This window comes from Phoca vitulina, unplaced genomic scaffold, assembly GCF_004348235.1.
Source record: "Phoca vitulina isolate PV1807 unplaced genomic scaffold, GSC_HSeal_1.0 scaffold9, whole genome shotgun sequence".
Lineage (NCBI taxonomy): Eukaryota > Metazoa > Chordata > Mammalia > Carnivora > Phocidae > Phoca > Phoca vitulina.
This window is the reverse complement of record NW_022589712.1, coordinates 42,714,429-42,739,978: the sequence shown is the minus strand read 5'-3', so window position 1 is coordinate 42,739,978 and position 25,550 is coordinate 42,714,429. Positions and strand designations below refer to the sequence as shown.

The window sequence follows — 25,550 nt, the reverse complement described above, 5'->3', positions numbered from 1 at the left end:
GCATTTCCCCTAAGGTCAACTGTTTTTAAACCTCTGTATTTTGGTTCATCACACTATGCTCTATGTTGGAATAGGACTCTTTCCTATTTATAAAATTATTGTTTATTTGATTTCAATAAATTTTAGAAACATTGACAAGGCTTGGGAAATGCAGGTATCTTTTGATTTTAACTTTTCCTATTTTCCTCACCACCAAAGGCAAGTAGATTTAAAATTCTAAGACTGAAATAAAAAAAAAAAAAAACAGATTGAAGGGGCATTAAAAAAAAAGGCTAGAGAAAAAGGAGATTAAAACATACTCGTGGTCAGCAAAGGATACCTTTACCTCTCTACATCAATCAGTATTTATTAAATAAATCCTACTCTGAAATCTAACATGAAATAACTTACAATTAAAAATAATATCATAGGTCAAAGCTTTCTATTATTTTAGGTTGAATCATAAGAACTTAAAACTAAATTCAGCCAAAATGTTCTTCAGAAAGTCTTTAAGAATATAATGTTCCAATTAAAGGAAGTAAACTTTTAGAACATTAGTTGATGTTCTGTTTCCAAATCTAATCCTCCAGGCATAAACTACAAAGTTAATAAAGACCAGATTAAAACCAACCAAGAACAAATTATTAATTCCGTTTTTCCATTTCACTCTTCAATTCTTGTTTTAAATGCACTAGGAGTCTCTGCTGCAGACATAGTTAAAGCTGCAGCAGCTCTAATAATCAACGGATTTATCACAAAGGGTGTAGATACTTTCTAAATGAAAGCACCATATGCCTAATTATTGAGCTAAATTTATACATGTAGCTATCTCTGAATGAAACATTTTCAGCCTTTCGGCTCACAGAATATTTCTTTCCATGCCCTTAAGGTATTTCTCCAGATTTCATTCTTCTCCTTTTTTCCCTCTCCCCCAATCTGAGTGCTGGGTGACGCACCAGGCCAGGAAGCCAGAGGGAACTGGACACTGATGAATGGTCACGCTCTCTATGGTCTTCTCAAGGATGAACATCACTTCTATGAGATAACAACTGAAAGGAGGCAAAAGAATGCTTACTTTCCTGCCACAGGAAGCAGGAATTTTGGCAACAACAACTGAGTAGGGAGGTAACAGCAGAAAACACAAGCTTGTATTGCAGCCCAGGCTTCCTTTTCTTTCCTGGAAATGACTTCTCAAACCCAGTTACTTACTGACAACCCCTTTCTCAACAAAAGGCCGAGCTTATTACTCTAAACAATCCCTAGTTACTGATAAATAAATACTATTTATTGAATAATGAATGCTATGTGCCAGGCATTATGCTGAGAGATTCACATACATTTCCTACTTCAATTCTCACAATGACTGTGCACAAAGAGAAACGTTAGCCCCATTTCACAGGTATGGAAAGGGACGTTCAGATGGTTTGTACTCTGTCACAGTGCCTCACAGTCAGACTAGAATTTTGGTGATATACTTAAATCGTTTCTCAATTTGGTTACATTTAAGACAAATTGCCTTCCATTGTTATATTCTGGGCTGTGAACCTATGGTATAGAAAAAGGTGTCTCCACACTTAAGGGGTCTAACATCTAGTTGGAAGATAACATATATGCCCATGAAATTAGCAACCCACAGGGCAAAGCCAGAAATAACAAATGCCATGGAAATTTGGAAAACGGAGAGAGATCAGTAAATGTTGGGAATGTGAGAAAGGGTTTCATGGAGGACATGGATGCTGAGCAAGTAAGAGGACTTCCGACTGAGAGGAATAAACTAAACAAGGCAAAGCCCTTAATTAGTTGTGTTTTGGAGATGGTATCTATGCAAGTTTAGTTCAAGCAGTTTAGTTTAGTTTAACTAAAGCTAAAGTCCCTCCTTATTTAAGAGCTATGACTCAAGAAGCAAACTGAGGTGGATTTAGAGAAGACCATGAGTGTCAGCCTAAGGAATGGACACTTCATTCTAGAGCAATGTTTTTCACACTCTAGTCACTGGACCAGACGTATCAGTCACCCGGGAACATGTTAATGGGGCCCACTCAGATCTCCTGAGTCAGAAACTCTGGGGGCAGTGCCCAGCAATCTGGGTGCGTTAACTTGCCCTCCAAGGGATTCTGAAGCTGGCTGAAGTTTGAATCCCTACTCCATAAGTGTACTTGAGAGATAGGTGACTTGAGAGAAGTGATATTTTAGGAAAACTAATCCAATAGTGAACTACAGAATGAATTGGAAAAGGGACAATTTACAAGTTCATAAAATTCACAGAGCTTCTACCATGCAATTATTTATACAAGAAAGCCCTTTTCAGGAGCTACAAAATACTTAATTGGGAAACAGAAGACCAAGGTTCTTTCCCAAAATATCACTCCTTCTTACAGAGAAAATTTTTATTAAATTCTAATTTCTCTAGTGGAAAATAACCCCTAACCTATTACTTTTCATTTCTGTGTGGTACTGTAAATATTACTTATAAAAACATCATTGTCTCAAAAATATTTCCCGGAGGGGGGCAGGGGGAGACCCAAACCAACCTTAATTAGGTGTCTCATGTATAAAATTGAAACCTAAGAAAAATGACAGCTCTTATTAAATGTAGTCCACAACTCTAGATACTAATGAACAGAAATGAATGAGGACTCTACCTAATTTCAAAATCACATACCTGAAAAACAAAATACCAAGTGTAAATATAAAGCAGGCTAACTTTTAAACAAAACAAACTTTTATATTCAATTAAGTGTTGACTTTCAAAGGAATATCACAAGTATCTACATTTATTTCAGCAATGTTATATCTTCCCAAAAAATTTTTATGAACAACCTGCACAGCCAGTTTATGAGTCATACAAGAAAATGAATACAGTTTTTCATTTTATAAATCATTGTGAAAACAACTTTAAAACAGGAAAAGGTGTTTCCTACGTTGATTGATCTTTATTCACTAGATCTGGTTCTGAATGACTTTTGACTGTTATAAAATATCAACCTTTCCCTCAAAAGACAATGGCTTGTAGCCTATGAGGATACATAGAAGGGGCTCCAAAGATGGGTGGACACCATTTTTGGATTCTGTGATTATATAAAGTGGGGGTATGTGTGTCACACTTAACCTGAATAACTCCTCTTGGTATGTTTGCTTAAATAAGCACATTTGTTCAACAACTATTTACTGAGTCCTATTATGGGCAAGGCCCAGGGATAGCTGACCCATTGGGTGGATGAGGGGGAAGCTCTTTATCTCGTTCTCAAGATAGTAGTCCTGGAAGAGATGCAGGACTATGAAGAGCCAGCGTCACAGAGATTCTGTACTCTTGGAGGGAGAGAAAACAAGTACTTCTAACCTGTGCTACGGCTTTATCTTATTACTGATAGAACACTTAATAGATAGTAATTTTTATTCACCCTAACTGCTAAAACAGCTTAACGTGGTAGTTAATAAATCATCTTCATTTTTTATGCTCCTCAAATTGCCCAACCCATCCGACTTTTTTTGTTGGTGGTGGTGTTGTTTTTAAGCTACTGAGTTCTTCATCACACATTCTAAGCTAAGTAACCCCTAGGAGGCATAAATAATGAAGACTAACCAAAATGCTTAATATGAGTAAATGTACACAATGTATTAAATACACGCCAATTACTACATAAAGTTCCTTTTACACTTAATAAGAATGCCTTATAAAATTGCTGACTTGGGCAAATAACTCCTGAAAACACAGTATGGACTGTTGAAGCATTTCTAATTATGAGATGAAAACCTGTAGTTGACTAGATACATTATAACATTCGACACTGCTAGTTGACTACAAAAATAACATGTCTCAGAGAACAGCATCCTAAATATTCTAAAATTACTATCATTTCAAGCCACAATTTATAAAAATAATATAGTACATTTATGTCAATCGTTATTCACCATGTTAATGCAGTCTCAAAGCCAAATTTAAACAGTTCTGGTGTTTGGCAGACTTTTATGAATTACCAAGGTCAGAATAAAAATACATTCTGAAATGTGCAACTCCTCACTATCTTAAAAATGCATGACTAAAAACACATTATTTGAAGGAGTAGCAAAAAAAAAAAAAAAAAGCCCAAACTCATAAACAAATCATGCTTTTCTTTTATTCTCAAGATTCCTTAAACAAAATGCATATTTATATTTAAAACACTAAAGGCCTCTAACATATGACATATAACGTAATCTTCCCTCTGTAAGAATTCAGCTTTCTAAGACTTGCCATTTTCTGGCATCACTAAAATCACTTCTGAAATTCTATTTGGACTATTTTTGATCTTCAACTATAAACTTAAAATATTAGGAAACCATCCTGATGAATTCTAAAAAAAAAAAGAAGGATCCCTCCCACCTTCCCCAGATCTTCAGAGAGGCCAATACTTTCCTCAAATATCTGATGCCAAAGCCCAACTATAACCTAATAACGAATATGAGCTGACGGGAGCTGTCTGGGTCTTAGCTGAGGAAAAGTGGACTGTTCCAAGGTGCTTGGTAAGTACTCCTATCAATAAAGAGTACTTTTTATCCTAAGTGACCAACCCAGGGAAGAAGCAAATTTTGTTGTAAGTTTTTTTTTTTTTAATAAAATGCTGTCTATCACCTTCCTGGCCCTTGCCTCTTTTGGGAGCCCGTGTCCCACCAGCCAGCTTATTAGATCCACCCTCTCCAATGGACACCCTCCTCCTTAAGCTTCCATGCTTTGCCTTTTCCCCAAATCCTGCCCCTTTAATAACTTCCTTGTTCTATCCAACTCACAATGAGGAAATGCAACTAGTCAACCAACACAGAAGAAAATGTTGCTCAAAGAAAAGCAAATTAAATATACAAGATACTGTTTCATCACCTATGAAATTTACAAAGATTCAACAGACTACATTCACTGTATTACAAGTGAAAGTATAAATTGTTTCTGGAAAGTAATCCCTCAAAATGTACTATGATCCTTTGACCCATTCATTTCCTCTTTCAGGAATTTAAGGGGAAATCCTACTTATGGGGGTCAGGGCAATGAAAAATAAGATGGAAACTTAATGGACAAAGGTGTTTATCTCAGCATATTTTTATGAAAACAAAAAACTGGAAATAACCTAAATGTGCAGGTCCAAGGGAATGGTTAAATAAACTATGATGCTTCTATTTCATATATTATGCTATCATAAAATGACACTTCAAAAGAAAACGAAAAACACGTTTATATAGTGTGGTTATAACGTTGGGGGGGAAACCCTTATTTGTTGGGGTGGAGTAGTGTTGGTATTACTTGTGACTAAGTGATAGGAATGTGAAGGATACATTTTTCTTTTTTCTATTCCTGTGTACTTTCAAAATGGTTTTTCCTAAGCCAGCATTGGTTTGCAATGAAATAAGACAATGAAAGACACTTCCTTCTTCTACAAACCTATTCTCACCTTGCTAAGACAAACCTCAAAGGATGATAATTTCTGCTGGGTAACTTGAGTGATATACTTTTAACAGCAGCCTTTAAGAAGCAATACATCACCTCTGAAACAAATAATACATTTATGTTAAAAAAAAAAAAAAAGGATAGTAGGAAGGGAAAAATGAAGGGGGGGAAATCAGAGGGGGAGATGAACCATGAGAGACTATGGACTCTGAGAAACAAACTGAGGGTTCTAGAGGGCAGGGGGGGGTGGAGGGGTTACCCGGTGATGGGTATTAAAGAGGGCACGTATTGAATGGAGCACTGGGTGTTATATGCAAACAATGAATCATGGAACACTACACCAAAAACTAATGATGTAATGTATGGTGATTAACATAACATAATAAAATTAAAAAAAAAAAAAAAGAAGCAGTACATCAACAAAAGGGAGGCACTGATGGTGAAATTTCAGGCAGCTGGGAATGAGATTTTGCGACTAGGAACACACCCCTGTGCTTCCTTAATCATTCTACAGGGCTGTCCTTTTGCCTTATGCCCTGATAGAGATCCAGCGGGGAAACACACCCTTGTAGCAGCTCCAGCACAGATTCTGGTGAAAGGGGAACTAGGGTCAGGCAATCATGCCCAAACATCAGTTCAGGGAAGCTGGACTGAAGCTGGACTTGGCCACCCCCAGCATGGACCATAAGCCCTCACTGCCTATCCATGGGCCCTCTGGTCCCTCAGAAGGATCAAGTGCTCCTCGGAGGACTTCGAAAAGATCGTTCAGTGAGAAAGGGTTGGGTAGATAGTTTCCAGCAGTAGCTCATGGTCTTTGCCTGGCCTGAACTCACTCTCCCCCGCAGTCATTCACAGGTCTGTGTCCATGCCCCACGGCCACACCCTGTCCTCATAACCCCTAGCCTCAGCAGACAGCCATCCCCACCTGCGCAGTGGCAAAGAGGCTCTTCATGGGCGTGGTGTGCTGCTACCAGCAGCGGAAGCTGGCGACCTTCCTCAGGTTCTCACCCCTTTCTTCCATGCTTCCTCTCCCACCGAGCACCCTCACAGGAAGGACTGGGGACAGGACAGTCCAGTGGGAGACCCACATACAAAAAGCATGAAGACGTGCAAATGGAAGTTACTATATTAAGGCCGGCGTGTCACTAAAGGAAAGGATATAGAGCAAGAGTGATGAGAACACAGTGGGGCAGTTCGGGGACTGAGCCTTTGATAAGCTTAATAACCAGGGAGACAAAGGACTGATGGAAAAAAGGAAGTGAAGGAGGCATTCTAGTTACAAAAGACAAGCGAATACAAAGGATGGTGGGCTTTTTAATTTTATTATCTCTGTCCTGGATTATCTGCAGGACTGCTGGACTCTAATGTACCTAAAGCAACTGCCAGAGTATTCAAGACAGAAAGGAGGGCTGCGCCTTTTAAACGCTCTTAAGCCTTAATCTCATTTGGTTTTCTTTCAAGCATCTAATGATCACAGAAGTCTTTATCAGGACCCAGGGCGGGTAGGGCAGTGCTGCCCCTTCTCCAGAGCCAAGGAATTAACCAGCATTGCTTTCTCAAGCAAAGATGTTCCTCTCCCTCTAGGATGGTCTCAGTGGGGCTTCTCACTGCTGGCCTGCCATTCAGGGCTGAAGAGGTGGGAGGGCGGGGCAGGCCAGCCAGCCACCAAAACATAGGTTCTCATTAGAGTCAAGAAATCACAGGCAGAGTGCGGCCTTCAGGCTAAGAGGCAGTTCCCAGCTCTGACGTTAGTGCGTTGGGGGAATCTCAGGAAGTCATGGCTCGCCGGGCCCTGGCTCTCACCTGGAAAATTAGGACTGGGCTTCAGGATCTCAGAGGTCTTTCTGGGCCCGAAACCCTAACCAATCTCAATTTGTGGCTCTCAAGGAAGGGCAAACTCTGAGTTACAAAGTACAACTGATTTATCTGAATTTTGATTATTAGATGATAGACTGAACTCTGACTATAGCACTGATCATAATTAAGTAAATTTCTGTCAAGTCTGAAGTAATTTTCTTCTCACTTCTTAAAAACATTCCTCCAAAGATAAAACTGGTTCAAATGCACTTTCCCCAATTTCTCTTTCTATTTGGGGGAACAGTTTCAATGCCTAAGGAGGTAACTCAAGCTCTGTGATTACTCTGAGAAGGAGCCACTTCAGGAACGGGCGCATCTGACTGTGAGAAAGAGATGAATTCTTTCTCAAATACTTGAAATACAGAAGCTGAAGAAGTATATCGTTTTAAAGATACCTAGAGTTTTTGGAATTTGGAAGGAATTTGAGAAAATCAGAGTTGACAGTAACACAATAAAATCACAGCCGTCTGGAAAGATCATCGTGATGAACTGGAAATGTATCCTTTTAAGCACCAAACTTGATTTGAACTGTTTTTGGTAACCTTTTGAAACTTCGTTATCCACTTCCTGATTTACCAAACATTCTGAAACAAAGTAATCTTAGATTGATGGCTTTAGGGAACGACTAGTAACAGTAATAATAGCAAGTAGCATTTATCATACATTTGCAACATGCCTGATATCATTCTAAGTGCTTGCTGTGTGGATGATCACATTTAAACCTTCTGATCCAATGAAATGGGTGCCCATTTTTGTCTTCATTTTACAAATGAGAAAACCGAAGCTCTGAAAGATTCAATCGCAACTTGCTTAAGGTCACTCAATGGCAGGGATTCAGGTCCTGGCCATCTGCCTCCAGACCAGCCCTTCTCATCCCCACCATAGTGCTGCAAGTGGACGGAGCAGGAACAGGCAAGGGTATCCAGAGACTCTCTAGGACCTACTTGGGCGAAGAGAACTGTGCTCCTACAATAAAGAGCCCATAGATTGTTGTAATTTTTAAATGTATTTTTACTTTTTAAAAAACACAGTCCTTCAGGCTAGCTGTCAATTCTTCTGTTACACATCAGGCCATGTCAAAAGAGTATGCACATTTATAGTCTGAAGTAGCTCCCCCATGCCATCACACTTCTCTAAGCTGCCCCTCTTCTTGTCTCTCTTCTTTTCGCCTCCCCACCTCTCTTTGTAAAAAATGTTCAACTGAATGATTACAAATGCCTCTGCTTCCTGCCGAGATCTGTTTATCAACAGAAAAAAATGTCATATCAAACTTTTCCTGGGTGGCTTTAAAAAGAAGAGGTCTTCTAAATCATGCCACTAATAAGATTTAAAAAATGACTATAGTTAATGTAACTTAACTAATACAAGGTCAAATTTATAATACTGCAGAATTGTGTTTTGTACTCATTCTACATTAGAGTCTGCAAATGATGAATATTGCCAGTCCATTTATATACTTCTGTGGCATTTTATTTAGGAGGCAAGCCATGTTAAGACAGTGAGCAACACTCACCAAGGATCCGGCTTCCATCCTCAACTCTAATCTGATTTCCGGAATAATCTCTGTCTCAGTTGCATCTACTGTAAAATGAACAAGCTGAGCTATCTCTAAGGACTCATACAGAACAATATGACTTAGAGCATATGTTTACTTTTAAAAATCAGAGAGTTATAATTTTTATGGCATATTGTTGGTAAAAGAAAAAACCTGCATAGTTTGTATAAAGGATCTTTAAAAGCAGATTTGGGAGTGAGGGTTAAGGCAGGGCTGATTAGAGGTAGTTCAATTACTTAACACTAAACAAGACACGAGGCTGAGAATTGAAGGAAAAGTCATGACTTAATTTTCCCAAAGAAATAATTCTCTTCCTTAAACTACCAAATATTGGTTTCTCTATTACTCTTTTGTCTGGTTAGGGGAGAGGCATTTCATAGTATCTCTGGAATCCATGGGGTGGATGTTCCTATTTTGATCAATCGATACTCATCTTTGACAAACACACACATTTTTATGGTTTTGTAGGTTATGAAGAACTTAAAAGGTCACAGGTTCTCTATTGGACTATGGGCTATATGCAGGTTCCAGTGCAGTTCTGATCTACCCATGTATATTTATCTCTCATCACTCACACTGATCTGTAGGTATTCCTCCCCTCTGACCTTGAGATACATGCTTGAAACTCTCTTTATTGAAGAATTTGTACTACCACAGCTTATGGAATAATTCAATATAAATCTATAAGTTTCCCACTGAATTCCAACAAACTCAGATTTCATACAAAGGCACTTACTATACATGTGAAATACTAAGATATATTTCTCAAGATGGTTTATTTGATCAGCTCACCTAAAAAATACACAAGCATTGACTCAAAAATGCATTTTTTTAACCACTTTTCACACCTTAACTAGGTTCTAAGGCCTATGAATCTTAAGTTACCTGGTAAGAGGAAGACAGAATATTCCTCTCAAACAAATTATCAATAGCTTACAGAAAATTAAACTGAACGTAATTGATCATCCATTAACAATCTTTTCTTGCTTTCATGTATTAAAGTTCAACAGTCAGGATCTACTCTACCACTTATACTGCTGAAATCGTCATTTATTCATTTACCTATTAAAGAGAAAAAAATTTTACAAATACTCTATGACCTACCTGCTCTGGGGAAAAACCTAAGAGTGGGGGAATCTTGCCTTTGCCTCTGGTCAATGTCAGGTATGTTTCAGAGTAGGGTGAGCAGAACAGGCAGGGTAACTCAAGGGTATTGAAGTTCCTCTGGAGTCAGGTCTTCAAATTCTGGCTTTTATTATTTTGCAAATATTATTTTCCACACCAGAACTACCCATACAGATAAATTGGAAAGTTAAGTCTTCAAAATAAAAGTATTAGTCTGTCTGGGTAGATTATTCCTACATCTGATCTTTAATAAAAGGGTTAATCATCAAAAGTTAACATAAATGATAGACTCAAGAACAACATAAGGCTACTGTGTAAGGCATAAAAATACATTTTAACCATTAGCCATCAATATGAACATTTTCTTTAAACTTATGATCATATAAGTAGGTCTGGAATAAAAAACTAAAGAATGCTTTGAGAAACCTATAGACAACTGTGACTGCCATGGCTGACCAATCCTAAAGCCTTGCCTGAGAGGCCCCAAGCCGAGTGTCAGACCCTTCACTCCTACCCCATTTAGGCTGGTGGAGACTCCAGTTTGAGAAGGGAGGAATCCCCTCTGAGAAGATGTCTTCAGCCCCTATTACTCAAGGACTCCCCATAATTCCAGGAGATGAAAACCAAAATTATTCATCCTCTAAATTAGGATTATGGCTCTAATCCTAAAGGACTGTACAAGTTCTTTGTACAGGCTCAAAACAAAACAAAACAAAAAAAAAAAAAAAGAAAGAAAGAGAAAAAGCTTCCTGATTTTTAAAAAAGGGTTAAGGTAGAAGAGGAACTAGACTATTTGTTTAAAAATTCCATGGTGTTATTTTAACTTTGGTCCTTCATTATTTTAACACTGCTTTTTAAAACTAAGGATAACTTGAATACAATTTTAAAAAGATCAAACTCATGAAAATATATTCTATGTATCATAAAATTCAGGGAAATTCCAGAGTTGATTTTTTACAAAGTTTTCATGGGGCGGGGGGAGCATCTTGATTTCAATTTTAAGTATTACATCAAAGTTTTACCATCCATCGAATTAGTACTGGAAAGCATATAATGGCTTTTTGTGAAGGGAGCTAGGTAATATCCTATTTGAAATTATGACTGTCTCCTCTAGACACAAATTTGTTAAAAATTTACCAAAGTACCAGTAACACAATTGTGTTGGCATTATAAAAATAGTATTAGCTGTCTTTAAATTAAATTTACAAATTAAATGTTTGGCTCAGAAATTATAGTCTAAGCTCTCAACATACTAGACTTGCCTATACTTTCTAAATTTTAGCTATAAAACTGTTAATACATTCAGGTATACTAACACCTGAGAGAGCCTAAGTATATAAAGAGAACTAGAAAATACAGGGACAACAAAGATCAAAACCAAGACAAAGATCTACTGGTCCATGACAAAAAGTCCACAGTGGTACCAGAAACTGAATATAAAAGTGTGAAGTTAAAGCGCAGTGCTCTATTTACAATAGTAACCACTCTTTCCTTTCTAAAACTGAACATTTTCAGCACAGTTTTAGAATGGCATTTTTTTTTTTTTTTTTGGTTTACAAAGGAACGCATCTGCCTGAACTAATCTGATGAAAAACCATAATCCATTTCTTCCCATTAGCTTTTGACTAAATACTGAAGCTAATTATGCTAGCTTTTTTGGGTTCTCACGGCAACACGGAATTTTAAAGAACACATTACTTCCACCACTTTATGCAAGACTGGGCAGTTTCAAAACATCTAAGTGCTAAGACGTTAGCACCACACAGATAACAGAAGGCTACGTAAATTTTCTTTACATGGCTAATTAAGACCTTTTGATTTAGAGAGACAGATAACATGGATCCAGTAGGGGCAGATAGGCATACTGTTAATATGCTGTCCTCAATTCCCACTGCTTTTGCTCTTGACACACTTTTAATCACTATTGGTTGGTATGGATAGCTTTTCAACATCCATGCATCTTTAGTATTTAAAATAATTTCCTTGGACAACTGTGATCTGCACTAACTGGCAGCTCATAGGAATTTAGAGGCAAGAAATGTGTGAATTACACTGTTTTAAACTTAAGGGAAACATAAGCATATAGATTTACAGTTAATTTACCTATGATTTTGTTTGGATATTTTTAAGGAGGATGGGAGATGAAGAGATGAGGGAAATTGGTGAGAAATAGAGCTTTTTATCCACTTTCCTGGTTTGCTATCCCTGACAGGATTTCATGGAGAAGGCAATCTGCTAGAGAGAAGTTGTCCGGGGACATAAAATCTATTCCTCCAAGTCTGGGAGGTTCTATGCCTGAAGAAGGGTCCCAAAGCAGAAAGGCTGATGGGCTTGAAGGAATCTATCTGCACAGAAGGATGAAGGCACCCTCTTTGTGCCTAGGGTAAACTGAAAGGGACCCAAATCTACTTTAACTTGCTCAATTACAGCTAAAACCAAAAGTCACAAATCCTGTAACAATCAAGCTGCCTCCATTCTGTAGGTACTCAAGCTAAATACCTCTTCACCAACTCAAAATTGTTTACTCTCTGAAAATGGGAGAATGAGGCCGCTTCCTTTCCTGATTACCTACCCAATGTCAAAACATAAAATTTATTTTCACAGAGACTCTGACATTTTTTGAATGCCAAAATATTACTTCCACTTATAACACATTTTAGAAATCTGAATCAAGATTTGGGATGAAATGCTTTTAATATGGTTCCTCCAGCTCTTGGATTGTGTTAAAATTCAGGCTGGTATAGTTTCATACAGGAGAGTAGCTGTGGAAGGAAGCACGTCCACAAAGAGCCTGCTGACTGGTGAAAGGTGACCAGGAGAAGCCCTGGCTTCAAGTCCTAACTTGGTCACTAACTAATTCTGGGGCTTTGGGCTCCTCAAATTTCATCTTTAAATTGACAGTCTTAAATGACTTTAAAGGTCCCCCTCAGGTTTAAGCCAGTTAAGTGGCCATATGCTACAAGTGCTAACTGAAAATTACAAGAAATAAATTATGAAAGACTTATCGAAGTCCATGTTTGTCTTGGATTAAGTTTGTCATTTTTGTGTTGCTGTGGAGGCAAACCTGTTGCATCGCATAAAATACTCTTTCTCACTACACCAGAAATACAAGAGACAATTGGCTGGCTTTTTAAATTTTTCATTTTTTAAAATGTAAATAAACAACAGTGTGCCCCCTATGATAGAAAGTTCTCAAGTTTCACCTTTATAATCTATAAGTACACACAGGATGCCACCTGGCAGCATAAGGCCACATGACTGAAGGCCAGGGAGTGCTGGCTTGCTGTTAGAACCTTCTTATCCTGCATGATCAATGCTTTGCGTTTATGTTCAACCTTCATTTCGAGCCACGTCCAAGCCTCAATAGGGGGCTGTTTGGGACCTTCACTGTCAATGTTCTCAGGCAGGGACGATTACCCGTGAGGAGGCCCATGAAAGAGGAGGTTTGCACACCACCTCACCTGCCCATGTATTTAATACCTACCTCACGTGGTTTATGCTTACCAGAGCACGCAAATTAAAAGCAACGGGATTCAACCTCAGATCTTAATTGGCCACATCTACTGTGATAGTAAAAAAAGGAAAACTAAAGAGCCTTTGACACTGCACCTGGTGGAAGCTGAAAAGCTCTCTGTCCCCTTACACTTTAATGTTATAGTCTTAAGAGTTTCAGAGGTTTGTCTTTTTCTCCCAAAAAAACGCTGCCAGGCAGGAAGGGTTTCCAGTAAGGTGCACTCACCTCTTTGATCTTTGCCCTCTTGTCGCGGATGCCAGCGTCGGCCGGCTCTCGGCCAACCGCCCCGATTGGGGGCACGAAGTCCACCGGGGGCAGCCTCCTGAACACCGCCTTGTCACGCAGCTGGTCCTGGGCCACCTTCTCCTTCTCCAGCAGGATGTCTCTTTGGATCTCCTCGGGCAGCTTCTGCAGGGTCTCCTTGGCTTCCCTGAGAGCCCGCTCGTGGTTTTCGCGGATCCTGGCCAAGTTGTCCTCCAGGGCAGCCGCCGGGTCCCCGGGCGCGTCCTCCTCGCCGCGCCTGGCTCGCCCATCTGCCGCGTCCTCGGCGCGCGCCCCGGGCCCGGGCTTATGGTCGGCGGCCGACTGCAGGGCGGGGCTGGAGTGGAACAGGACCCCGCTGAGCAGCTTGGAGGAGTCGGGCAGGAAGAAGATCGCCCCGAAGCAGAGCGTGATGAAGGCGCTGAACACCAGCAGCAGCACGAACTTCTCTGTCAGGCGGAAGGCGGCGGGGCCGGATCCCTTCCTGCCGCCGCTGCCGCCGCCGCCGAGCCCCCCGCCCAGGCCGCCGCCCAGGCCGCCGCCCGCGGGGCTGCTGAAGAGCGGCAACAGGCCCCCCACCGGCATCCCTCCAGCCGCCGCGGCCGCTGGGGTGCCCGCTGTCCAGTGGCCCTGCGCCGCGCCGCTCAGCAGCCAAACTTCGCCGCCGCCCGGCGTCAGCGGCTGCGGGGCTGGGTCCTGCGCATCCAGGCCGCCCGAGCCCCTGGGCTGGGCTGCAGGTATGCCCTGGGGAAACAACTCTTCTGTGGGTCTTCTCCCAGGGGCAGCTCCTTTGGCAAACAAGCACGCGCGACAGACCGCTGGCCGCAGCCCCTGCGGGGAGAGAAACAGTAAAATGTAGTAATTACGATGATGGTGATAAAGTTTCCAGCGGGTCTCCGCCCTCCGACGGCCGTGCGAGCCGCCGGGACAGCTCCCCCAGCGCGGAGTCGGGAGTCTGGCTCCGGGCACCGCCCTCGGAGCTCACTCTTTGGACTTGGGGTGAAGTTTTCTGGTCCCGGGGGGACTGGGTGTCCTGCGCACACCTGGAGCAGGGCCGCGTGCGGGCACCTCCTGGAGAGGGCAGCGCACCTCTGGGGCAGGAGGGACGCTGCGCGGGTCGGGGGGCTAGTCAACTTCGCCAGGTCCCCATCTCGGAGCTGGGACTAGCTGCCACGGCTTCCCAGGCGGCGGCTGAGCGTGCAGCCCGGCCGCCCCGCAGCCCTGGTCGCCGCTCGTCTAGGCTAGCGCGCCGACCCGCGGGCGAGTAGGAGCGAGCAGGGCTGCACGCTGCCCTCCACCGCGGCCCCGCGAGCACTAATACCACTGCCGGTCTCCGGGCATTCGGAAACGAGGGCGGTGACGCGTCCGGAGAGTGATGGCGCGGCCGGGCCAATCACGCACCGCTCAGGGACCCGCGGGGGCGGGGCCGAGGCGGGGAGGGGGCCGCGCGGGGCGGGGAGTTTACGGGAAGCGCAACCTCGCGGGGGCCCGGCCGGGGGCGGGGAGGTCGCGGGTCTGGGAGGCGCGAGGCCGGCGGGAGCGGCAGCGGGGAGGCCGCCTAGACCCGAGCCGGAGGCACAGGGCGCGAGGAAGCGGGCTGGGTTCAGGGTCGGGAGTGTATCCTGCGCGGTCCGCGGGCCCGGGTCGCAGGGGCTCGTTGGCCTTGAGTGGCCCGGGAGGCCCCGGGACTGACGCAGGACCTCCCTGCCGCCCCCTCGGACCCGCCCCCCAGGCCGTGCGAGGCCCGCTCCGAGGGGTCCCGCGAAGGACAGGTCTCGCTGAGAATCGTCCGATGCTGGGTCGTTCTGAACGTGTCTTTTTCTCCAGTTCCCTCTTTTTACCCAAGACGGGGATTCCCCCGGTGCCTGGTAGCAGTCAAACCAAAAGTCCCCTGTAGAGAAGCTGTGATCGGAGAGCATTTGAGCTCTCTGGTCTAACATCCTTTTACGCCCTGAGATACTCATCGTTTTGTGGTTGCTTAGGATGCTTCTTCGTCTGCATCCTTTCTCCACCCACTTGAAGAAAAAAAGTTACATACCTCCCCCACCCACTCCCACTTTCAAAATTCATTTGTCTCATAGAAGTTGGTCAAATTTTCCATTTAAAGAAGACAGTTTTATGCCATAGCTTCAAGTAATAAATTTGAACACTGTGTTGAAATTAAGTGTTGGATGTGATTACTTCCAGGGAAGTAAGGACTTGGTCCAATAGAGATTGTTTTCAAGACAGCATTATTTTCCAAAATGTGTTTGCAATTTCCCTGTTGCTCTGAAAAAAAAAAACAAAACAAAACAAAACAAAAAAACGGTTATCAGAGGGGAAAAAAGTTGACTGCTGACTTCTCATTTCTGAAAGCTAGTTTGTAGCAGCCTTAGTCTATGCCTCCCCCTTCTCTGGAAACGTGATTTTCGCTCTGTTTCGGCTTGCCATTTATAAAACAAAGAGCTGGCAGTTTACAGCAAGATGCCTACAGTACAGTTGTTTCAGATGTACACTGTATGAGAAAACGCAAAATTAAATCAGAAATCCTTATTACAGTTTTCATTTAACTGTTCATTTAAGCCATCATTATTTGTTGTATATTTGTTTTGTGTAACATGAGTTATACCTCCAACGTTTCTGTTAATGGGAAATTGTTTGATAAAACTGACCTTATGGCTTGGTTATTCTCATAATTGCTATGAAATTCTATGCCCAGAAGAGTGCAGCATATCCAAGCAGGGTAACAAAGTTTAGAAGGACTGAAAAAGAAAACAACATTTTTTTTTAAAAATTAAATGATAGAATAGTAATTTTTATTTCAAACTACATTTGCAAGTTGTGGATAGGCTGAAAAGTTTGAATCAGTGTGAAATAATACTGCTTATTTTCAACAGTTTTAAAATTCAGTTACCTCATGGATAGGTAATAATTAGGGTTAATACCCTAAAAGCTAATCCCTTTATGATCTTTTCCCCAAACGATTTATTATCTTAATTATTATGTTTTAGGAATGGACTTATCTCTTAGAGCCACAAAAATATTTAGAAACTTTAATTTAAAAATAGTATACTAAGTATTCCAGAAAGGCAATACAAACTACTTTTAAGTGTATGTTAAAATGGTAATAAAAGGGGGTTGTAGACCTAATTCTACTTCTGGCGCTCTTTAATTTTGATACCAAACCAGTTTGGACATTTAACTCATCGCCTATAGTGGAAATATTCAAAATTTAGCATATGGTCTTAAAGATGATTTTTTTTTCCTAAAAGCTTTAAATTTGATTTATCTATATTGTGTTTACAGCTTTTAAAATGATGGCTCTGTTTATTTCTGTTCCCCTTTATGAAGGTTACTTAAAGATTACTTTATTAATACCTGTATTTCTTATAAAACAGAGATTTATTATGAGTGAAGCCTAGCTTTAATGATTTGTTTTGTTTTTTTTTTTAATTTTATTTATTTGCGAGAGAGAGAATGAGAGACAGAGAGCATGAGAGGGAGGAGGGTCAGAGGGAGAAGCAGACTCCCCGCTGAGCAGGGAGCCTGATGTGGGACTCGATGCCGGGACTCCAGGATCATGACCTGAGCCGAAGGCAGTCGCTTAACCAACTGAGCCACCCAGGCGCCCTAATGATTTGTTAAACAAGAAAATAGCATGGGTGGTTGATTATAGGATATGTTTTAAATGGGGCCAGTCTGTGTTAGGTAGGATGAGAAATATGTGGGAGTGCTCATATTTGGGCTATAGCAATTAAAAAAAAAAATCGGAGAGAAGGTATTTGAAGGGACATATCAACTAAATTAACCATGTAAAAACTTTTAAAATAACCACACAAAGTCCTGTATATTCATGGTAAAGGAAGAATACTGGATGGTCAATAAATTAGAAATTGTATTTTGTTGAAGCAAAATCTGACACTTTGCCCCGATTTCAATACCATAAGCACTTCTCATTCCACAGCTGGAAAAACAATGTTTTATATCTTGACATAAAGCAAAAATACAGGTGATGGTTCTGGTCCCCAAATAATAAAACCTTGACCCTGTCCCATAAATCCATACTTACCCACCACATCTACCTGAAGATATGTTATGATCTCTGTGGATACAATGATTGTGACAAAGTTGCTGTTTCTTCATTATGAATAGTCTAATGCAAATTTAGCAACCTTAGTAATTCTGTGTGGTTTTTTCTGTTTAAATACTTGCTGTGTGTTCTGATTTGGCCAGCTAGTCCTGAAGTATGATTTCCTTGTACCTTTTGCAAGTGTGCCTACAAACCTAATTCTTACCTTTTCCTTTTCCAATGCTTATATCTCTGTATCTTTTTTTCATAATTTATAAATTTTTGTGTTTCAAGATAAAATCTTTAGAATCAAGTAATTTTTTTAAAGTTGGTTTTGGTTAGAGATATCCCCCCCAAGGTGCAAAGAAATCCCCAAGTTATTTGACTGCTTGGATTTCTGTGCTTTTAAAATGTTTAACAAAGGGTACATTTATTTTTTGTATTAACATGCCAAAAATTAAATATAGTAATAATTATAAACAGGGTTGGGGGAGTGACAATGTTTTTATAAAAACTATGGTGAATGAATATTTTATAAAGTTGTAAGTCCCAAAAAATTAAAGTGCAAAAATATTTCTTAATAGGAAGTTTCTAGAAGGTACTAGGTAGAAGTTTATGGAAGAATCCCTTTGAGAATTTTTCTTTGATTTAAAAAGTATAAAAAAGTAATATAACAAAAGAAATACACTTAACATACATGTATAACAGTTAACCATTGAAATTGCCCAACACATTAGATTTCTGATAAAATTTTCCTGTTGCTGATTTTCTACTTGTCTTCAAATTTTAGGTCAGAATAGGTTTTGGCCTTTATTTAAAAAAAACCAAAATGTAATATGTAAAAAAAAAAAAAATAGTTCATTGTGAACATTAATCTTGAGTTTTCAGTACTTCATTGGGCAACTCTGAATTTTACATGAAGTTTATTAAGATAGGAATTAACCAAAGTTACAAAATAAACTGTTAATATTATTTGTGGTCGTTTGAGGAGCTACAGTCACAGCTCTGGTTCTTTTTCTCTCACTCCTCAATTTACTTTGGAACTGGCCGTAAATAGATTATTTTTATAAGGACTCCAATCACCTTTGTGTATGTGTGGGAGGGGGCGGTAAGAGGCTGAATCAATGAGACCCCTCTGTCCTTGCATGTTCTGTTGAAATATGTTTTTGTTTTGAACACTCATTTCGTAAGTATTAGCAGTCCCCAACTTAAAAACATTGTGTTCCACCAAGTATTTGTACATTAGCTCTTTGGAACTTTCAGAGTGCCTCTCTCCATAGAAACAAAGTTGTAAATGCTGCTGTGGGTTGTAGTCTACACTACAAAGTCTTAGGACTCTAGGGAAGGAAGAATGAAATGTTGGAAAAACACAGTTGCAATGCTAGTAATCAAAGTAGCATTAAATTAGAAAGTGTTTTATTTATCTTGAATGTTGGAGCCTGAGGACAAACATTTATTTGAAAGAAAAGGAGATAGAATGATTATTTCAGAAAGATTCTAAACCTACTTTCAAGGTCGGAAAGGTTTATGGAAGTTCTTAGGTATAGTTTTCCTTCAGCACGTTAAGTTTTCTTCTGGTTTCAAGTGTATCACTAGAATTACTTTTATGATGTTTTTGTTTTGTTTTGTTTTGACTTGATTAACAAAAGGACTGAAAGAGATAAGTACAGGGAGAGATTTTTCTGAGTTAAGTGGGCAAAAGTTTGAATGAGAGAGTGATTTATTACAGAGGACATGTATGTCCTTGGCTGTGTGACCATGGGTGATAATTTATCTATCTTCTACATCTCTCATTCTTCATCAGTAACATTGCTATGGCTCTTAGATTAAATGATATAACTAATGTGTTTGGCACAATAGGCATTTGAGAAATTTAATTCAATTTTTCTCCTTCCCTATAAAAGGAATTAATGTCTGGGGTAGTCAAAGAACAGTGTCTAGAGGATTCTTAAAAGGAAGAACCAGAAAAATGTAGTAAGCAAGAAGTTTAGGATTATGTGGTTCTTCACATGGTTGTCACTTTTCAACTTCTGTCCTCCATTTAAGTAATATCCATTAGAGGTGTTGGGGGAACAGCCTCAGGTTTGGTAGGCAGCGGATCCTATGAGTGTCTCCATTCTTTATATAAATAGGACCAAAAATTTGCCAACTAACCAACTTTATAGTTCTTTAAGCCTTTAGAAAATGTTTATGATGGCAAAGTCTCAAAGTGAGGAGAATGATATTACTGCTCAGTGCTTGAAGAATAAGGAAACCAAGGATTCAGGGCAAAAAGGCTAGGCAAGCCATGTCAACAATGACCTTTAGGAGCTCTTGTATCTGAAATGTTTGAAATTTATGACTTGAGGCAAGTATATTATTTCAACTGAATGAAATGAAAGGAAAAAGTTTCTTTCTATGACCAGAGAAAAATATAAAATATTTCCTTAGTTTTTAGTTCATTAGATACATTTAAAAAAAATCACTTTTTCTTAAAAAAATGTTTCCCTCTTCATACTTCATTCTCTGTCCCATAAAAGATCATACACTTTTCCAGAAAAACCAAATAAACTCAGAAGAGTTATAAGACATTATTCTGCCCAACTGAAAATTTTTTCATGAAATAAAATGAAATGAAACCACATGTGCCTGTGCCTGTTTTGGAGGAATGATCTACAACTATGACACGACAGCACTTGGCTTCCCAATTTCATTACAAAATAATTGTGCTGTTTGCACTACATATTCAGACTTTCATATTGTCCTTCAAGGTAGAACTTTGTCTTAGCCCTGGGTTTCTATAAATGGATAGGAATTCACCTATGGTTCTTTGTCCACTGAACTTATTTTTCAAGTTCACTTGGAGAATTCTTCTGCAATATATAGATTCATTATGGGCTAAGGTAAAAGCAGATCTGTGTTGCAGATTGTACCTGAACAAATTGCATCTACTGAATGTGTAACTGGTAGTCTATTTATTTAGTACAATTAATACTGGTCTTGGCTGTAGGAATGAGAGGGACATGTTGAAATTAACATAGGAAAAGTGAAGGGAAGAATTCCAAACCTGTGACCCATATATCTGCTAGACTTAATAGTCTGGAACTGGCAGATTGAGTTTCTACAAATTACTATGCTTAAAATGTGTTGAGTTTGAGATACTTAAACTGGCTCTTAGATTATAAATAGTTTTTGAACATCCACTGAGATTGTTAGGTTTTCCAGTTTCTCCCAAATATTAAATGGGTATTATGTCTTCCACCATTATGATACTATCATAGCTTGAACAGTAATGAACAAGAAATGAAATACCAGGTGCCTAAACTTTTTAAACATTTTATATTCTTTATTTTTTCCAGTTTCAACAAATAGCAATTTATAGGTAATCTGTTTCACTTACAACCTCATCCCGTGCCTTCCCCAACCCCACTTCTAATATTTCAAAGCAAACTATAGTTGACCATTTCACTCATATTTCTTAAAAACTTAACCATTATCATCAAACCAAAGATTAACTCCTTAAAATAAAAAATCCAGTTGGTTCATTTTAAACCAAGATCTTTCGATATATTCCATATGGTTGCTCTTTTTCTTAATTTCTTTAAGTCTTTAAACATAGTTTACTTTGAAGGCAGAGCCTGCACTTTTTTGATGGATTGAATGTGTAGTGTGTAAGAGAAATCAAGGTTGAATGTTGTATTTTGCCTGAGAAATCGGAAGGTTGGAGTTTCTATCAAGTGAGATGGGGAAAACTGCAGGAAGTGGGGGTGAGGAGAGGGGACCCTGATAAGTTACTCTAGCATGGTAACATATTTAAAATGTGACCCATGGAATTAGGAGACTATGGAAAGGTTATCAGTTTCTAAAAATATCAAGGACTAGCATACGGGAATAAATAGCTGAGGTGGGGAGAGAGTAAGATTGAGAGGATCCTGAACACAAATTAAACTTACTAAGGCTTATCACTTTGTTCCACTCCTTAGCTGACTTTTCACAAAAAGTTACTGGTATGCAGACAAGTGACTCAAACACCCTGACCTCACAAATATTCAAATCCATGACTCTGCAAAGTTAGACACCTTTAGGACTGCCCCCAAAAGTTCCTCATCCAATGGTGAACAGCCACATGGTGTGGCCTATTACTGGTACCATATTCCTCTTGCTGAAATACCCTTAATAATTCCTTCAAAAAACTAAATTCAAACCACTTCTCTCATGAAGTTTTACTAGAAAAAACTCCTGTTCTCTTCTTTCTGTTACTGTTCTTGGCACACTACAATTTACTTCTGAATGGTTTACTTGCCAAATAGTTGGAAAGAATATTGGTTTAAGAAAAAGCCCCAAATCAATACAGCTGTTATTGCATCTTTAAAATATCACAAATAGGGGCGCCTGGGTGGCTCAGTCATTAAGCGTCTGCCTTCGGCTCAGGTCATGATCCCAGGGTCCTGGGATCGAGTCCCACATTGGGCTCCCTGCTCGGCGGGAAGCCTGCCTCTCCCTCTCCCACTCCCCCTGCTTGTGTTCCTGCTCTAGCTATCTCTCTCTCTCTGTCAAATAAATAAATAAAATCTTTAAAAAAATAAAATAAAATAAAATAAAATATCACAAATAAGTCTGAAAAATCATCCGGCATCTTGCTGTTTCCATAGCTGGATAACTTAGATCTTACTCCTCATCCTACTGAACTGTTCCTTTTTCAGAAACAAAGACACCATCCCAAAAATTTCTGATATCCTTGTTTTTAACTGGTGTGGCTAGCTGAATCAAAGCAGCTGAGTTTGATACAAGCTCAATGTCATTCCCTTCAAGCATTAAACTCATCTTTCTGGGCTTGAGATACTGAACAAGCAACACCTGGCCTCATCCGAACCCTGTGGATGTATTTTTCACCCAAGAAATCTTGGATTTCAACAAGAGAAACATTCTCCTGAGTAACAACATTGATGGGGAAGTGAGCACACACAAACCTCATCTTGTAACGGGAGCCCAGTGTAACACCCTTGACCATGTTCTGTATATGACTACAGATAGTGTGAACAGTAGCCAGTTCTTTTCTATTTCCCACCATTTGTCAACTTGGAGCCTCTTCTTTATCTTTCCAAGGAGACTGAGTTCTACATTGATGTGACTGGAGTCCCTTTGCAGAGTTCCTCCAGGGCCCTTCACGATAACAGTGCATCTCTTCAGTGATGTCAACATTTTCTGGAATGTCAACAGTCTAATTGCTGAAAATGGTCTTTATTCTCATAGTAGATGCAACAAAGAGAGCCTATTTTATAGTCTTAATATTAAAATCCACATATATCTCTGGGGTGCCTGGGTGGCTCAGTTGGTTAAGCAGCTGCCTTTGGCTCAGGTCATGATCCCAGGGTCCTGGGATCAAACCCCGCATCGGGCTCCCTGCTCATCGGAGAGCCTGCTCCTCCCTCTCCCTCTGCCTGCCACTCTGCCCACTTGTGCTCTCTCTCTATCTCTCTGTCAAATAAATAAATAAAATCTTTTTAAAAAAATAAATAAAATCCACATATATCTCTATCAAGAATTTAATTTCAATATTCTTAAAAGTAAGTAGCCATTATAAGGAATTTAGTTTACTTAAGTAATCCTAGAGCTAATTTCATTTATTTCATAGGTGTTCATAAGGTAGAATAAATTACTATAAGAATAAAGTTAGGAAATGTAAATTTGTAAAACTTTTTCAATTAACTAATAGGCTATATATAATGTTCCATTAAGTACATTAAAAAAATTTTTTTTAAGATTTTATTTATTTATTTGACAGAGAGAGACAGCGAGAGAGGGAACACAAGCAGGTGGAGTGGGAGAGGGAGAAGCAGGCCCCCCGCGGAGCAAGGAGCCTGATGCGGGGCTCGATCCCAGCACCCTGGGATCACGACCTGAGCCGAAGGCAGATGCTTAACGACTGAGCCACCCAGACGCGCCCCCATTAAGCACATTTTATTAAGTGTATATAGCATCATCATTTCCCTTTCCTTGAAAAAAGTGTTTTAAATTCACATACACGGCTGGTGGAATGAAAATGGTGCAGCTGCTTTGGAAAATAGTCTGGCAGTTTTTTAAAAGGGTAAATATAGAGTTACCAAATGAACCAGCAATTCCAGTGCTAAGTATATACCCAAGAGAAGTGAAAATATCTGTGTACATAAAAATCTGTCCATGACCGTTCATATAACACTATTCATAATACATAGCATTATTTATAATAGCCAAGGGTAGAAACAAAATAAATGTCCATCAACTGATAAAATATGGTATATCCATACAATGAAATATGATTTAGCAATAAAAAGGAATGAAGTACTGACACAAACTGCAACATGGAAGAACCTTGAAAACTTTATGCTGAGTTAAAGACTGCAGACCGCATATGCTATGGTTCCATTTATAGAAATGTCTAGAATAGGTAATCTATAGGGACAGAAAGTAAATTAGTGATTGCCTTGAGCTGGGGTGCTGGGGGAGTGGAAGGTCACAACTAAAGGGTACAAGATTTCTTTTGGGGGATGATAAAAATGTTCTAAAATTAATTGTCATGACAGTTGCATGGCTCTGTAAATATGTTAAAAAATATTGAATTGTACACTCTGGGTGATTTTTATGGTATGTGAATTATATTTGAATAAAGCTATTACAAAAAGAATGTTTTCCTTTCAGAACTAGTTTACAAAAAATCTTTCTCAAGAACCATGGAATGCCTTAAGCAATAAATAAATAAATAAATAAAGTTGACATCATACTAAATTGTATTATTAAATATTTAAGCTTGAAAAGTAGGAAGTAGAGAGTATAAAGTCAAGAAACATTTTCAAGACGACAGAGGAAAACACTAGAATTTCTCAGCTTGAGAAATACATACTTTTATTGAGAAGTCAAACCAAGGGAATGTTTTTAAGTTATGAATCACTTCTATACTCCACACTCTTTCCTATTAAGTAAAACATAGACAAGTAATAGCATTCATATTTTTTGATGTGTGGAAAGTTACTATTAAGTTAACTGTACCTCACAGCACTATAGTGAACAAAATGTTTCCAGGAGAAGTTAACTTGCTCAGAGTAGGCAGCTTAAACTAAGCAAAATGATGCAGGGGCAGCAGAGTTAGATTAAAAATCAGAAGATCTATTTTTAAAACTAGCTCTTATTTCTGTGGATTAAACATTGAGCCTCAATTTCTTCTGTAAAATCATGCGGACTCCTAATTGAAAGGGCTGTTGTGAAGATCAAATTATATGTTATATGCATATCAGAAAATGCTCTACAAGTATAAGGTATTATAACAACTATTAATAATCAATAATATTAATTATTATGTCATATTAGTTAAATATTTGTTATTAATTCAATATTACATTATATTAATTACATTCAATAAAATATGTGTATTAAAATAATATTAATTATTAATATAATAGTATTTTTATTAATATTAGTTAATTATTATTAAGTACTTGAAGAACCTAGTATCAGAATTCTAATACAATAATCACTGGGAAGACCAGAGAGATAGAATTTGTATCTATCTATTCTATCTACCTACCTGTCATCACCAATATCTTTAAATGAAAAATATTTTGAAGAATTGACTATTCTATTTTGTAAAGAAATTATGGATATTTAATAGAACATATTATCAAATTCATAGCAGAATCTATATATGACTATTCTATGTTCAGTTAATCCTACCAAAATAAAAACCATTATCCTGCATGCCTTCAAGAAATAATAAAAACCAGGACATCCTGAGAAATTTTCTATTTTTCTCCTTTCTTACAGTATTCATACTCCCATTAAA

General features: G+C 39.2%; 1 protein-coding gene across 2 annotated transcripts in view; it reads right to left on the bottom strand.

Annotated features, from left to right (window-relative positions):
* Positions 1 to 15,820, bottom strand: part of MAN1A1 (mannosidase alpha class 1A member 1) — a 166,246-nt gene extending 150,426 nt beyond the window's left edge. The window contains exons 1-2 of one of the 2 annotated variants that reach the window (XM_032407979.1): positions 15,549 to 15,820; positions 13,672 to 14,538 (exon numbers count right to left, since the gene is read on the bottom strand). In XM_032407979.1, coding sequence (XP_032263870.1) covers positions 13,672 to 14,538; positions 15,549 to 15,671 — 990 coding nt within the window. In that variant the 5' untranslated portion in view covers positions 15,672 to 15,820. Of the gene's footprint in view, positions 1 to 13,671; positions 14,539 to 14,750; positions 14,870 to 15,548 lie in introns of those variants that run through there. The other variant, XM_032407980.1, reaches the window with a different exon arrangement.
* Between the last annotated feature and the right edge of the window lie 9,730 nt (positions 15,821 to 25,550).